Below are 16,066 nucleotides of genomic sequence, written 5' to 3' on the forward strand. Positions count from 1 at the left end.
TCCAAACTCCAGTGGATACAAGTATAACCTGTACAACCTTTCCTCATTATACAACTTGCCCATTCACTATTAGCATGATGACTCTTCTCTGCACAGTTTCCAACAGATTAACATTCTTCCTTCAATAAGGAGACTGTACTGTGCACAGTATTCCAGCACCAATATACCTGAAGTACATTGTACTTTTGTACTCAATTCCCCTGGCAATAAATACAAACATTATGTGACCTTTCCTAATTGCTTGCCTTTTGTGAATCATGCACTAGAAAACTCAGATCCCTCTGTATCACAGAGCTCCACAATTGGGATAATCTTTGATTGTTCTTGACAAAGTAGGTAATATCACATTTTTCACATTATATTCCAATTTCCAGATCTTTACCCACTCACTTAACCCATCTATATCCCCTTATAGTCTGCTTGTATTTCCTCACAGCTTACTTGCCTCCTTATTTTTCTGTCATCAGCAAATTTAGCAACCATACCTTCTGTCCTTTCATCCGTCATTCATATAAATAGTAAAATTTGCCAATGTTTTGCATTTATTACATTTGCCACCATTACGCTTTGCCAACCAAAAAATGATCTTATCTGTTTCATGTTGGTCAGCTAATCTTCTATCCACACCAAGTATTACCTTTTGCACCATAATCTTTTATTTTCTGCAGTAACATATGGTAAGTCACCATATCAACAATCTAAGTGCCTGGTTCCCCTTTATGTACAGCACACTTTTTCTTCAAAGCACTTGAATAAATTAGTCAAACATGATTTCCCTTTCATAAAACCATATTAACCTTGCCTGATTGCTTTTATTTTTTAAGCTCCATGCAATAAAGTAGTAGGTGACATATGTAAGACAACTCGCATCCATCTGCCTCCTTTTTTGAATAAAGGAGTTACTTTTGCTAATTTCCAATCTTCCCAAGTTATGGATTGACATTAATTTGTGATGTAGAATTGGCAGATATTTGTTACTGAAGTCATTCCCTTGAGATAGACTGTGCCTCTCACTGGAAGCATTGGAATTGCTAGTCTGTCCATTTTATTGGCTAGCTGGCTGGATGTTCAAATACCTCCCTCAATATCTTGGATTTTGTACAAGCAGGGAAAGTAATTTTCATAAAATGATTTGAATCCTAACAATATTTTGCCCTTTAAGTCTCTTGTTTGTTGTCATCTTTAATAGATTGATGAATTTACAAACTACAATGCTTTCTTTAATTATCAATTGCAATAGTTTTTAATTTTAATATAATGGCTATTTCTTTTATAGTAGCAATTTGTATATAAATCCAGATTAACATTTTTCTAAATAATGTATTAATTTATTAATGTTTGATTACAATATGAGAAGAGTTTTGTTTTACTGAATAATCAAGATGAGCAATCATCTAAATCACATTAGAAAATCAGATACATTTACATTTTAATTCAGAAGTATTATATTTGAACATGGCTTCTTGTATAAAAGGAAATGTACATTTTTATGCTTGCAAAATTAAAAGAAGGATTTTCAAAAAATACTTTGATCAAAAGAAAGTATATTTACTACAATAACAAAAGATCAATGTTTGATTGTTTTTGATCATTTGTTTGAAGATGACGATGATGAGGATGAACCAGAAGTTCCTGTTGGGCCTCGACCTCAAAGATTGGCAGACCTAAATCTAAAGGAGAAAATTGTACCCATCCCGGAAGGGAGTGCTTTCTTCCTGTTTAGCAATACCAACCCGTATGTATGGCATTACATTTTCGTACTCAAAATTATAATTGGAATTCAGTAATTAATCAACAGTTTGTACAATTAAAGCAATAATCAATTTATTAAATATAGGTAGTATAATTTTATGATGAGAATTTTTGTAATACATATTTTCGTAATACAGCTATAAATCATATTCCATAGTCAGTAATCTAAATTACTTTGGTTTTTAATACAAAAGTGAAATGCTGCAGATGTTTGAATTCTGAAATTAAAACCAGACATTTTGTCAGGTTATTTAAAACAAACCAGCATTTGAGAGTCAATTTGGACTATCTTGTGCACTTTCTCCTCACGACTTCTGAACTGCATTGGGACAAGTGGTCTCTTAGCAGATTACAGTTCTTGCCACAAAGGTTGATTAAAAAGTAAAATTAAAACAGAACATTTTGCAAGTAGTCAACAGCTCAGGCAGCATCTTGGAAGAAAGACTCTATGTTGAAAGATCATTGACCTAAAATGGTAACTCTCAGCTGAGTTTCTTCTGAAATGTAAAAGCAGAGTAAATAGGAAAAGATCATTTTCTGTTTTTATTTTAGATTTCCAGTATCTGCAGTCATTTGCTTTTCAGTCACTGTTGAGAACTAAAGCAGCTGCTGTTCTTAAAAGGAGAAAAAAGTACTTTCGAAACTAGTTTTGAGCCCAGTTCATAGGACAATTCTAGCACACACCCAGACCATCTCTGAGGATTAACAAAAATTGGGCTTGGAGCCATATCATAACAACCATGGCAAGCTGCCAATGTTTATTATGAATCCAATGTCAGCTTGATTGAGTAGCCTGCTTGAATTTTGGCTTTGTGCCTTGCCAACAGAAGTCCTGGGAGGCACTGGGTTTGGGAGAATTGCAGGGAGGTAGATATGATTATGGGATAGTAATAGCCTGGAGTAGTATCATGAGCTGGATAATTATGGCTTCATATTTATAAAACATAGAACAGTACAGCACAGGAACCAGCCCAAGTCTGTGCCAACCGTATCACTTTATTCTCTGCCTGTTCATGTGTCTGTCTAAATGCCTCTTAAACATTGCTATTGTATCTGCTTCTACTACCTCCCTTAGCAGCGTGTTCCAGGCACCTACCACTCTCCGTATATAAAAAAAACTTGCCTGGCACATTCCTTGTAAACTTTCCCCCTTTCACCTTAAAGCTGTGCCCTCCAGTATTTGACCTTTCTACCCTGGGGAAAATTCTCTGACTAACTACCCTATCTATGCCTCTCATAATTTTATACACTTCCATCAGGTTGCCCTTCAGCTTGCATTGCTCCAGAGAAAACAATGCAAGTTTGTCCAACCTCTCCTTGTAGCTAATACGCTCCAAGCCAGGCAACATCCTGGTGAACCTCCTGTAACCCTTCCAAAACCTACACATCCTTCCTTTAGTGTAGTGACCAGAACTACACACAATACTCTAAACATGGCCAAATGAAAGTTTTATACAGGTGCAACAAAACTTGCCAAATTTGATACTTAATGGCCGACCAATGAAGGCAAACATGTCATATGCTGCCTTTACCACTCTATCCACTTGTGTTGCCAGTTTTAGGTAGCTGAGGACTTGCACCCCAGTTAGATCTTTGTGTGGCCTCTGTGGCAAACTCCTGGGGTAGAGCAGGCCTGGCAGCTGCAGCACTCAACACTCTGAGATTTGCGGATCTGGCACTGGTTACCATGGAACAAGGACAACAATGTCAAGTTTCCCCCTGATTAAACTTGAGATTATAAATCCTTTTCAGTTACTGAGATAAGTCATTTGCAGTCAAGCATGATTACTATATGTACTAAACATTCAAAGGGGAGTTAGGAAATTGTAATGGAACACAAGTAGTTTTATTTATCTTCAAATAATTATGATGCACTAAGTAACATATAATTCTTTATATGTTAGGATCAGAGTCTTCTGTCACAGACTTATAAATCACAACATCTTTACAAATCTGATCCTCGTGTTCATTATGCTCAGCAGCATTTCCTTGGCAGCAGAAGATCCCATCCGTAATCATTCCTTTCGTAATAATGTAAGTAGATGGCATTAGCAGATGTTTTACTTTCAATTGTTATAACTATTGTAGTTCATCCAAACATTGCATTTCTTGTGCAGACTTAAGTGAGCTGCTGGTTATATTCAACAAATTCAATTTCCATGATCATTAATGATCTTGAGTACTATACATATTTAAGACCAAAAAGGGGATTTCCGTCATACCTTAATAGCACAGACTTCACTTTTTCAGCAACCATTGCTCAGCACAATTGGTGCTTTCAAGAGCAGAAAAAATGGCTGAATAAAAACAAAAGTGCACTCAAGAAGCAGAATTAATATAATATAGAAGAGTGATTTCCACATAAAACAATGGTAATTACATTTATGTCTTTGCTAATGGATGGAAATTGCTAATTTGGATTTCTAGTTTTATCCATTTTCCAGGTTGTGGGTGTCGCTGGCAAGACCAGCATTTATTACTCATCCCTAAATGTCCATGAGAAGTTGGTGGTGAGCCATGATCTTGAAATATTGCTGTCCTGATGAAAGTGTTCCAACAACACTGTTGTGTAGGAAGAACCAGTATTTAGACCCACTGACAAAGAACAAACAATAATAAGTTTGCAAGACAGGATTGTGTTTGACTTGGAAAGGGATCTGAAGGTGGTAGTATTCCTATGCATCTGCTGCTCTTAATCCTTTATGATGGCAGAGATTTGAGGTGTAAGAGGTTGTGTCAGCGTAGCCTGGGCTGATAACTGCAGTGCATTTTATTAATGGTACACACTGCAGCCATGTATTCCATTGGGAATGAACATTTAGGGTGTTGGAGAGGATACCAATCAAGCAGGCTGCTTTGTCCTGGATAGAGCCATTTTGTGTGTATTACTGGAGTTACCCTCATTCATATGGTGGAGAGTGTTCCATCACAATCATGACATGAGTCTTGTAGATGGTGGAAAGATTTGGTTTGTCAGGAGGTGAGTCAAAGCATGACAGGCCTATGACCAATATCTTGTAGCTGCAGTGTTTATGTGATTGTTACAGTTGAGTTCCTGGTCAAATATGATGTTGGTGGTGAGGAACTCAGTCCTGGTAATGCCATTGAAAATCAAGCCTATGTGGTTAGTCTCTTGCTTGTTGGAGACAGTCATTTCCTGGCACCTATATAGTGCAAAGGTTACTTGGCACTTAAAAGCTTATGCCTGCATGTTATTTAGGCTTTGCTTACTGCAGGTATGGACTGCTTTACTTACTGAGGAGTGAGTCTGGCATCTGATTCTGATTTTTTGATTTTCATTTTATATTCATTCTTGGAAGGTGAGCCTTATTGGCAAAGCTGACATTGGTTGCCCATTGCTAATTATTCTGAGAAGGTAATGAACATTTCTTTCAAACTGCATTGCTCAGTTGAAAAGTTTCTTCAGAATGCTGTTGGGAATACAACAGACATCTTAATCAGAATACTGAGTGATTAAATGAGGAACTTGGAGTTGATGATGTTCCTGTGCATCCTTTGCCCTTTTTCTTTTGAATATTGGAGTCCAATGAGTTTGTGCTGAGTTACTGGAGAAACATTTGTGAGTGTCTAGCAAAGAAGCCTGAAGGAGCTGTTGATATGCAAACTTTAGGTAGTACATATTGTAGTCACAATATACCAGGTGAGGGAAGGTGTGGAGGTTTAGGCTATTGGATGAGATGCTGATTAAAGGTATAATACTGAACTTCTGTGTTGTTGCATTTGCACTCATCCAGCCAAGTGGAGAGGATTATGTCATTCATGAATTGTGTCTTTTAGATGACAAAGTTTGTGGAGTCAGGAGGTTGGTTGCATGTAACAGAATACCTAGCCTCTTGTATGCTGTGGTTAAAGCATTTAATTGGACCAGTTGATTCTCTGATTAGTTATGGTCCACTGGATGTTGACAATTTGGAACCAATGCCAGTGAATGTTAAGGAAAGGTGGTTAGGTGCATTTTTTTTTGAAGTTGATTACTTCCTGCAATATGTATGGTGAATAAATCATTTGTCAAATTATTCCCAGTGTCTCAGTATGGGTGGCAGACCCAACATGGGAAGTAGTCATTTTTTGTAGTCTACATAAACCAGTTTACTAAATCCAAAAGATGTATTGAATAAATGAAACATAGCAATTGCATTTCATGAAAAAAGATTAATTTATATTTCCAGTGACTTTTCAGTCATAAATATATTAGAATAGGATTATAGATTCAGAGAATTATGTATTAATATAATTTCACTTTCCAAGATGGCTACAAACTAAGGTGTCAAATTCAACAAGTTAGAACTACAGACAATCTACATATTTTTTTCCCACTTAGGTGATCTGATATGAAATGAATGCACAAATTATATTTCAAAGAGATTTGCTTTATAATGTCCATCAACTATTTTCCTTTAGGCAGTTTCCAATTTCCACGTTATTCTGAACATTTATATTCTGCCTTTACAGATTCTTGGTTATTTTGACTATGCTTTTACTGCGATCTTTACTGTTGAAATCCTGTTCAAGGTAATACACTGTTTGGTTTTCTTGCCTTAATGAATAATTGGTGTAAAGCAAACTCTTTAAATTATTTGCTTCCTTTACAGATCCTAGGCTATGCAGATTATGTCTTCACTAGTATGTTTACTTTTGAAATCATGTTAAAGGTAACAGAGGTCCAGGTTGCTTTGTGTGACAACTGATGGGTTTACTACCTCTTTGCACAAACATCTCATTATAGCATGGTGCACGTATTCTGAGTGATTTTTCTGCTGCACTTAATGGCATACCTAAATCCACTACTGAACTCCATTTTTGGCCATTTAAAGTCATTTTACAGTATAAATCTTCTGGATAAGATTCTTACAATCTATACAATTAAATAGAAGTCTGTACACTGAGGTTAACTATTTAACATACTTGTGCATGTAATTTTCCAAATTCTTGTTTTCAAGCATAATATTTTTCATGCAATATGTCAAATTGGAAACTGTTATTTAACTAATGTACTGTCAACCCTGAGTCAAACATAAATTTCAGTTTTAACTTGTACTTTCTGTGAGAATGTAAAGACTGTTCAATAAAACAGAACAATCTACCTTTGATATTTTTATTGTTGTGTTTAGCATTTACAGTACTTCTATTGTCCATTAAATCAATTGCTATATAATACAAGCTTCACAGAAGTACCTGCTTTGTGAGCATAAGATTGGAAGACCACAAAATTGCAAACCACTTTTTCCAGCAGTCTTGTATTGAGATAGCTCCAAGCCTTGTGCATGACTTTAACACATGTTAAGAACTTCAGTCACTAAAACTAATAAGTTTCTTTAACATATAAATTTACATTTAAATTGAAAAATAACAGGACAATCAACTCTTTTCTAACATTGAAAGAAACTAGACACCTAAGTGATCTCAAATTGAAAAATTTAAATGTTGGCTTTTCACTAGATATAGCCACGTTAGACTCAATTTTCCTGAGTTAGATCTGGTGTCTGCCCATTTTAACAATTCTCTCAAACTCGCATTCTGCAGTCTGAGAAAACTGATCTCATTGACTCAGACTGTCCTGAAATGGAGTGGTGAGTCTTTGTGATGTATCAGCACCTTCAACACCATAATTCAGTCAGGTGGTCAAACCAGAGCAAGTTCCAGTCATGGAACTCCTCTGGAGGCTGTAATAGCCAGCAAAGCCCTGCCCCCATCCTTGCTGTCTGTCAGAGCTACTGGAGCTTTTCAATGTTTCTGAATCTCTCTCACTTAAACAGATTTTAATATATAGTGTTTATATTTTTTAAATTAAGCACACTTAAACCACTTGAAACGAAAAACCTTTAAACAAAACATAAATAATTTAAATGTAACTTGCCTAGTTTTTACAATGCTACTTTCCTGTTTAATTAAGTTGGGAAGCAGAGGCATTTTTTCTTTCCCTATGATTCAGTATTAAATATTTTTGGTTTTTCCTTGTGTGAGCATGATGGTTTTGAGCATGGTACCTTTCTACATTGAATCAGTGCCAGCATGATCAGGCCACAAAGACTACAATACTAAAACATTGGGTTGTTTTTTCAGTATATTTTCATATCAGCAATTTGCAACAAATCTTCTAACTCCACAAGAGATGTGGTGAATGTAAATCAAGATATGAAACTCTTTTCTCAATTAACTCTTGACACTTTTACTGATTTTAAAAAGCTAAAAGACTCTTACTGAGACTTGAAAAACATGAAGGACATTGGCCAGGCAAGACCATGTTTTACATTTTGCAGAAGAGAAGTATTATTGATCAATGCTTAGTACGTCTGAAAATGAAAGACGTGTCTAAGATGTTCCTGATGAAGGAGAAAAACTTATAAACTTGCATATAGCTTCAGAATATAATCCTTGAATAAGGTTAGGATTTGACCATAATATGACCATAACATTTCAAAATTAGACTTTGCAAATGATTTGCAGTTTGTAGCTAAATTTTGACTGTTCTGATTTATCTTTATGGTGAAGTAGTGGAGTAGGCAGTGGTAGCGTCATCTTGGATGAAGCTTAGTAGCCAGGAAACCCTGGATGATAGGCTTCTTGCAGAGTTTGTCTTTAGGATTTAGATTTTTGGACTTTGTTTCCCAGTTTTTAGCCAGCTTTCATACGAGGCACTCGGCCATAGACGGAGCAGATCAAAAATGGGAGAGGAAGGAAGGTTGGATGGTATATTAGGGGTGACTGTAAAGAATTGAAAGGGATGCATACAGTGGGTGAATTAGGAAGTAGGTAGATAAATTGTTGGCTGTGTGGATAGATTACTAGGGCCAGGGTACATGGGAAGATGAAGAGATTGGCAGACAGTTGGAATGAGGAGATTGGAGGTCAACGATCAGTTGGGGCCCAGAAAGGGACAGCATGGATTTATCACAGAGAAACTAAGGACTGCAGATGCTGGAATCTAGATGAAAAACACATTGATGCTGGAGGAACTCAGCAGGCCAGGCAGCATCTGCGGAGAAAAGCAGGTAGTCAACGTTTAGGGTCAGGACCTTTCTTCAGGACTGAAGATAGGAAAAGGGGAAGCCCAACATATAGGATGGAAAAGCAGAGCAGTGATAAGATATCTTTATTAGTCACATGTACATCGAAACACACAGTGAAATTCATCTTTTGTGTATAGTGTTCTGGGGGACAGCCTGCAAGTGTCACCATGCTTCCAACACCAACATAGCATGTCCACAACTTCCTAACCTGTACGTCTTTGGAATGTGGGAGGAAACCGGAGCACCCGGAAGAAACCCATGCAGACACAGGCAGAACGTACAAACTCCTTACAGACAATGGCTGGAATTGAACCCGGGTCCCTGGTGCTGTAATAGTGTTATGCTAACCGTACACTACCATGAGGGGAGGAAGGGTGGGCACAAGGTGGTGATAAGTAGATGCAGTTAAGAGATAGTGATAGGCAGGTGAGGGGTAGGTGGGGAGAGCAGATTCACCGGGGGATGGGTCAAAAGTAAGGAGGAAAAAAGTGAGGTAAAATAAGGGAGGGAGAGGCTAGGAAAGGGAAGAAAGAAGAGGCATGGTTGGAGAGGTGGGGGTGTGGAGATTACTTAAAGTGGGAGAACTCAATGTTCTAAGACGGAAAGTGAGGTTCTGTTTCTCCAATTTGTGCTTGGAATTCTCCTAGCAGTGGAGGAGGCCGAGCACTGACATATCTGTCATAGTGTGGGAGGGGGAATTGAAGTGACTGGAAGGAAACAGAGATGCAGATCACGCTTACGGACGGATGGGGAGATACAGATCGCATTTCCCTGTTGCCAGTCACTTCAACTCTCTCTCCCACACTATCACAGATATGTCAGTCCTCGGTCTCCTCCACTGCCAGGAGAATTCCAAGCACAAACTGGAGGAACAGCACCTCATTTTCCGTCTTGGAACCTTCCAGCCTTACGGCATGAACATTGAATTCTCCCACTTTAAATAATCCCCGCACCCCTCCCCGCCACACACACACCTCCAACCATGCATCTTCTTTTCTTCCCTTTCCTAGCCTCTTTTTCTACCCCCCTTTTTTCCTCCTTACCTTTGACCCATCCCTTGGTGGATATGCTCTCCCCTCCTCCCCTGCACCTGCCTATCACTGTCTCTTACCTGCATCTACCTATCATCACCTTGTGCCCACCCCACCTCCCCTCTTTTGTCTAGCCATTACTGCTCTGCTTTTCTCTCCTATATATTGGGCTTCCCCTTTTCCTATCTTTAGTCCTGAAGAAAGGTCCTGACCCAAAATGTTGACCGCCTGCTTTTTCCATGGATGCTGCCTGGCCTGCTGAGTTCCTCCAGCATTATAATGGATTTATCACATGCTGGAGATACCTGAGGTTCTTGCATAGAACATGATGGTCTGGTACATAGAGTGAGAAATGTTTAACTGGATAGCTGGCAAGTAGGACTCAAAGTCTAAAAGCAACTTTGGAAAGGCTTGTTGAATTCATTTTTTCAGGCCTTCATTTTGGCTAGACCTCTGGGAAACCCTGCACATAGTAATTTAAAACCTAGAATGGAGGGAGTTTTGAGTTGGTTTTCCAATTTTTGTATTTTGAACCTGCTGTTAAAATCCCATTACCACCCCAACCACATTATGAATACTTTTCTAATTGTCCAAAATTAACACAATAATGAATAAAGCAATAAAACTTGCGTTAACATTATTTGAACTTCTATATTCAATGAGATCCATCAGGTTCTGTTGGTTTCTCCGAATGAGCAACATCAAGGTGCTTTCAGGCAATAACATATACTGAGTACATATTAAGCCTGGGAAAAAAAGGGTGGGTTTTCAGGAGCATCTTAAAGAAAAGAGAGGGTGTGGGAGGCTCAGGAATAGTATTCAAAGGCATAGGTCTAACTGATCAATAGCACAGCCACCAATGCTAGACCACAGAAAATAGGGAATTCGGTAATGCTTGTCTTTATTTAAGTGATATTACATATGTACATACATATAAATTAGTACTAGAAGTAGGGTATCTTTCAATAAGATCATGGATTATGTGATTATAACCTCATTTCTGTTTGCTTGCCTACCCATGGTAAGCTTTCATTCCTTATATATAAAAAAAATCTATCGACCTTTGCCTTAAATTATCCAAAGACTATGCTTGCACCATCCTTTGAGGAAGAGCATTCTGAAGACTTGTGATCTTATGAGAGAAAAGAATTCACCTCACCTCTGTCTTAAATGGGAGACCCTTTGTTTTTGAAAAGTTGACCTCCTTGTTCTAGTTTCTCCCACAACAGGAAGTATCATTCCCACATGCACCCAATTTGTTGTTATGTTGCATTCTGAAATATATGTTGATTGTTCCAGTGGTAGAGAGTTAATAAATGATACTGGACTGATGTTGTCGTAACTATATAATTCCATTTTTACCTTCATATGCTTTCCTTCTTCAGATGATGACATATGGAGCATTTTTACATAAAGGTTCTTTCTGTAGAAATTACTTCAACTTGTTGGACATCTTGGTTGTGGGTGTATCACTTATTTCCTTTGGAATTCAGTAAGTATTTGTTCTAGTAAACAAATATATGCTTAGAATATTAAAACTTTTAAATTTAGAGAAAATTCTTAGAGATAGGATATACAAGCATCTGGAATCCAATGGCTTGATTAGGGAGAGCCATCATGGCCTCGTGCGGAGCAAGTCGTGTCTTACTAACCTGGTTGAGTTTTTTGATAAGGTGGTGAGAGAGATTGATGAAGGTAGAGCTATGGATGTCATCTATATGGACTTCAGTAATGCATTTGACAAGGTCCCACGCAATAGGTTAATCAAGAAAGTTTGGATGCATGGGGGTCAATGGAGAATTGGCTGTGTGGATCCAGAACTGGCTTGCCCATGGAAGACAGAGGGTGGTGGTTGAAGGGACTTATTTGGGCTGGAGGCCTGTGAGTAGTGGTGTTCCACAGGGATCTGTACTGGGACCTTCGCTGTTTGTGATGTACATAAATGACCTGGATGAGTATGTTGATGGGTGGGTTAGTAAGTTTGCAGATGATACCAAAATTGGTGGCATTGTGAATAGTGTAGAAGACCGGTGACAGATACAGCATGATATAGATCAATTGCAGATGTGGGCAGAGAAATGGCAGATGGAGTTTAACCTGGATAAATGTGAGGTGTTGCATCTTGGTGGGACTTATGTCAAGAGGCAGTACACTCTTAAGGGCAAGGCCCTTAACAGTGTTAAAGAGCAGAGAGACCTTGGGGTGCAAGTCCATGACTCATTGAAAGTGGCTACACAGGTAGACAGGGTGGTTAAGAAGGCTTATGGAATGCTTGCATTCATTAATCGAGGTATTGAGTACAGGAGTCAAGAAGTTATGATGCATCCCTATAGAGCTCTGGTTAGGCCGCATTTAGAGTATTGCATGCAATTCTGGTCACCTCACTATAGGAAGGATTTCGAGGCTTTAGAGAGTGTGCAGAGGAGGTTGACTAAGATGCTACCTGGGTTAGAGGGCATGTGCTATCAGGAGAGGCTGGACAAACTTGGACTCTTCTGTGCAGAGGCGGAGGCTGAGGGGTGATCTGCTGGAAGTGTATAAAATTATGCGGGGCATAGATAGGTTGGACAGGCAATATCTTTTTCACATTATTGAGCGATCCAATACCAGAGGGCATGCATTTAAGGTGAGAAGGGGTTGGTTCAGAGGAGACATGAGGGGGGTGAGTTTTTTTTTACTGAGAGTGGTGGATGCCTGGAATGTGTTGCCTGATAGGGTGGTGATGGCACATTCATTGGGGGCTTTTAAGAGGGGCACATGAATGAGAGGAAAATGGAGGGATATGGGCAATCTTTAGGTAGGAGGGATTAGCTATGTTGACACAACATTGTGGGCTGAAGGGCCTATTCTGTGCTGTACTGTTCTATGTTCTATAAAATATGTAAATGCGATCATGCATTTTTATTTTTGAAAGGAACTGCCACAAACATTTCCTTTATAAGTTAATTCATTCCTTAGGAGTATAACTACAGTTAGTAATTGTTATTTAAAATATAAAACTTAAAAATATTTTATGATATTGACAAAAATCTACTAAGCATTTTTGAGCTGAACAATTAATATTTACTTCAATACTGTGCAAAATTCTATGAAATGGCTTGGATAGTGATACCTATTCCTTCAGCAGTTTACTTATGTCCTCATTCTCTTCCTCCTCCTTAGGCAGTCCCACAACTGTAATTATCTGGGTTCTGGGGTGACTGAGTCCAGTGCAGGATTTGCAGATTCTGCCATAAGCATATTCTCAATCTTTCCCCGTGCATTTTATATATACATCTGGGTGTGGATGGAATTACCTATGTCAATTTCTTCCAGTCCAACTGACCTGTCTCTCAACAAATGCAGTCCATCCCCACTGCTTTGTGCACACCAGCATCTGACCTTGTACAGCAGAGATCTTCCTAAATCCTGATTAACTCTGGTGTTCTCTGCTTTCTGAATTGCCTTAGCATGGAAGTTTCACCTTTAGTCCATATTTAATTACAAAATTAATGGATATAATTTCAGCTTAATTTCAGTAGAAATTGAATGTGATTGAGCAGACCATTGATTTATAACCAGCTGGATATTATTCTCCATTGATTCCTGAATTAGGTTTAATGCACCATAGATTACGTTTTCTCCAGATACTGAGAAGAATTCCACATTTCTTGTGAACTAAGATGAGCAGGAGTGCTCCTACCCCCCTACACACACCTCCCTCCCTCCCTTGTGGAAGGCTTGTAGACCCCTGTCCTAAACCACCACCTCACCCTTTGTCATTTCCATGCTGAAATTTGCCCTCTAAATAATTGACCTCCAGTTCACCAGTATTTGAACATCTACATCCCCAACCCACTGTTTTATTGGTCCTGAATCTTTATTTAATTAATTTTCCCTTATGATATCTATTCTTTATTAATTAATGTTTGAAATAAACCACTGAAGTTCGTTTATTTATCTCAGAGCAGCCAATACTATTTTATTTAATTACCTCAACATCCTAAATCTTATATGCATCCATGAGAGTCTCTGATCTTTAATTAATTTTCCCCAATCACCCTTAAGTCTTTAATTTTCCCGTGAATCACATCTTCATTAAATATTCCTTGTTTTAATATAACTTGTTTTCTCTTGAGAAGCCAATCTTTGATTTGTCGTATCTTAAAACTTATTTAACTTACTCACATGCAAGCATCTTTTCAATTTCTTAACCACCATCTGTTTGTTAGTTCATTTTAACTATCTTCTTCCTGAGTTCACTACCTCCTTTTGTCCTTGCACATTCCTCAGTCCCTACCTTTATAACCCTCTACTACCCTAGCCTTTTTTTCTTACTGTCCCTTACTTTTTAGTGCTCATTTAATGTATTTTTTCTTTTAACCTCTATCTCAGTCTGATGCCCTTAAAAACTTGAGATTCTCTTCCTACACTGGGAAATCTCTAACTCTTCACCACTAGCCCTATTTTCTTTTATCCTCCCTCTTTTATTCACTGCCCCAATACGCCTTTTATCTTTCCACCAGTTCCTACTATTTCCAATCCACATTATCTTTGCACTCTTGAGGGGTGCCCTTTTAGAGGTTTAAAAAATCGTGAGGGGCATAGATAGGGTAGATAGTCATAGGTTTTCTCCTGGAGTAGGGGAGTCTGAAACTAGAGGACATAGGCTTAAGATGAGAGGAGAAAACTTTAAAGGAATCTGAGGGGCAAGTTTACGCAGAAGTGTTCTGGTTGTCTATGCCCAACATTTTTTTGTACTGATTACACTCTCATCAATTAGAAAATGCATTCAAAACTAATTCATTTATTAATTTGTTTGGGGTATGAAGAAATCATTAATGATAAATTAATATCATTGTGACCAAAGCAGTTCCTACCCCAATTTCTAATAGAAAACAGTAGAAAAAAATTATATAATGTCTTATAACCCCTTCAGGGTTTTCCAAAGTGCTTCCTAAAAGGGTGAACGTGAATTATTGCTTCTTTTCCCTCACGCAGGTCTAGTGCTATTTCAGTGGTGAAGATTCTTCGTGTCTTAAGGGTTCTAAGACCACTTCGAGCAATCAACAGGGCGAAGGGACTAAAGGTTTAATTTGACTGTTTTTTATATACCTAATTTCATCATGGAAATTTAAAAGTTGTAACTTTTTTGTTAATGCTATTTTTTCTTTACCTTCCAGCATGTTGTTCAATGTGTATTTGTTGCTATTCGAACCATTGGTAACATCATGATTGTTACAACTCTTCTACAGTTCATGTTTGCTTGTATTGGGGTTCAGCTGTTCAAGGTAAATGCTGGTTGTACTTTCATGTACTTATCTGCATTTTTCTGTCAATTCAGATTCAAATTAAAAACTGTTTTAGCCTAAAATGAAATACATTAATTTTTCAGGGTAAATTCTACCGCTGTTCAGATGAAGCAAAACAATTACCAGAAGAATGCAAGTAAGCAACATGTTGAAATGTTTTACCTGTCGTGACCTTTTCGATTTTTGACACTGATTTGCCTAATAGGTTATTGAACCAGCTCAGTTTTTTTGCTTGAATGTGAAATCATGCTATGTTTAAGTCGTTCTGTAGTTCTCTTGGATTAGTTTCATCTGCAGCTGGGAGTGTGTGATCACAATGGCTATTGACCCATTCTCAGCCTTTTTAATGCCACTTTAGGACAGTTGGTAAAAGACGTATAGGGAAGGCTCAATGACTTTCCCTTTCAGTTTTCGGTCTATTTGGGGAGGTCACTGCTTGGTACCTTGCCATTCATTCTGTAGTGACTCTGCAGCGTACCACTACCCCAACATGCTTCCACGTTATTTTGTTTTAGAAGAGAATGTGAGGAATTCATTTTAAGTTGAATGCACTATCATTGTTACAAAGCAAAGTAGATGTATATTAAATTATGATTATTACATGCAGTAGATAAATTGGAAAAAAAACAAAACAATTATACAAGTTTATATTTTTCTGACATTTGTTCCTCTACTACAGGGGCACTTACATTCTTTATAAAGATGGTGAAGTGGATCATCCAGTCATTCGTGATCGAGTTTGGTTCAACAGTGACTACAACTTTGACAACGTTCTTTCAGCGATGATGGCATTGTTTACAGTATCAACCTTTGAAGGCTGGCCAGCGTAAGCACATCTCTGTTTTTGAAGACAGAGAAAATATTGTAAATTAACATGAAACCTTTACCCTAATTTGACCCTCAGAATTGTATTTGGATTAGCAAAGATTGTTACATTTTTCCATGTGTGAGACTAAAGAAG

The 16,066-nt window shown here is 37.9% G+C and overlaps 1 protein-coding gene across 1 annotated transcript in view; it reads left to right on the forward strand.

The window, feature by feature from the left end:
• LOC127572139 (voltage-dependent L-type calcium channel subunit alpha-1D-like) overlaps positions 1–16,066 on the forward strand; it is a 305,309-nt gene that overhangs the window by 183,658 nt on the left and 105,585 nt on the right. Inside the window, exons 19-26 of the mRNA XM_052019090.1 lie at positions 1,603–1,735; positions 3,657–3,786; positions 6,226–6,285; positions 11,200–11,306; positions 14,795–14,882; positions 14,977–15,084; positions 15,189–15,241; positions 15,785–15,931. Coding sequence (XP_051875050.1) covers positions 1,603–1,735; positions 3,657–3,786; positions 6,226–6,285; positions 11,200–11,306; positions 14,795–14,882; positions 14,977–15,084; positions 15,189–15,241; positions 15,785–15,931 — 826 coding nt within the window. The remainder of the gene's footprint in view (positions 1–1,602; positions 1,736–3,656; positions 3,787–6,225; positions 6,286–11,199; positions 11,307–14,794; positions 14,883–14,976; positions 15,085–15,188; positions 15,242–15,784; positions 15,932–16,066) is intronic.

This window comes from Pristis pectinata, chromosome 6 (assembly GCF_009764475.1).
Source record: "Pristis pectinata isolate sPriPec2 chromosome 6, sPriPec2.1.pri, whole genome shotgun sequence".
NCBI classification, from domain to species: domain Eukaryota; kingdom Metazoa; phylum Chordata; class Chondrichthyes; order Rhinopristiformes; family Pristidae; genus Pristis; species Pristis pectinata.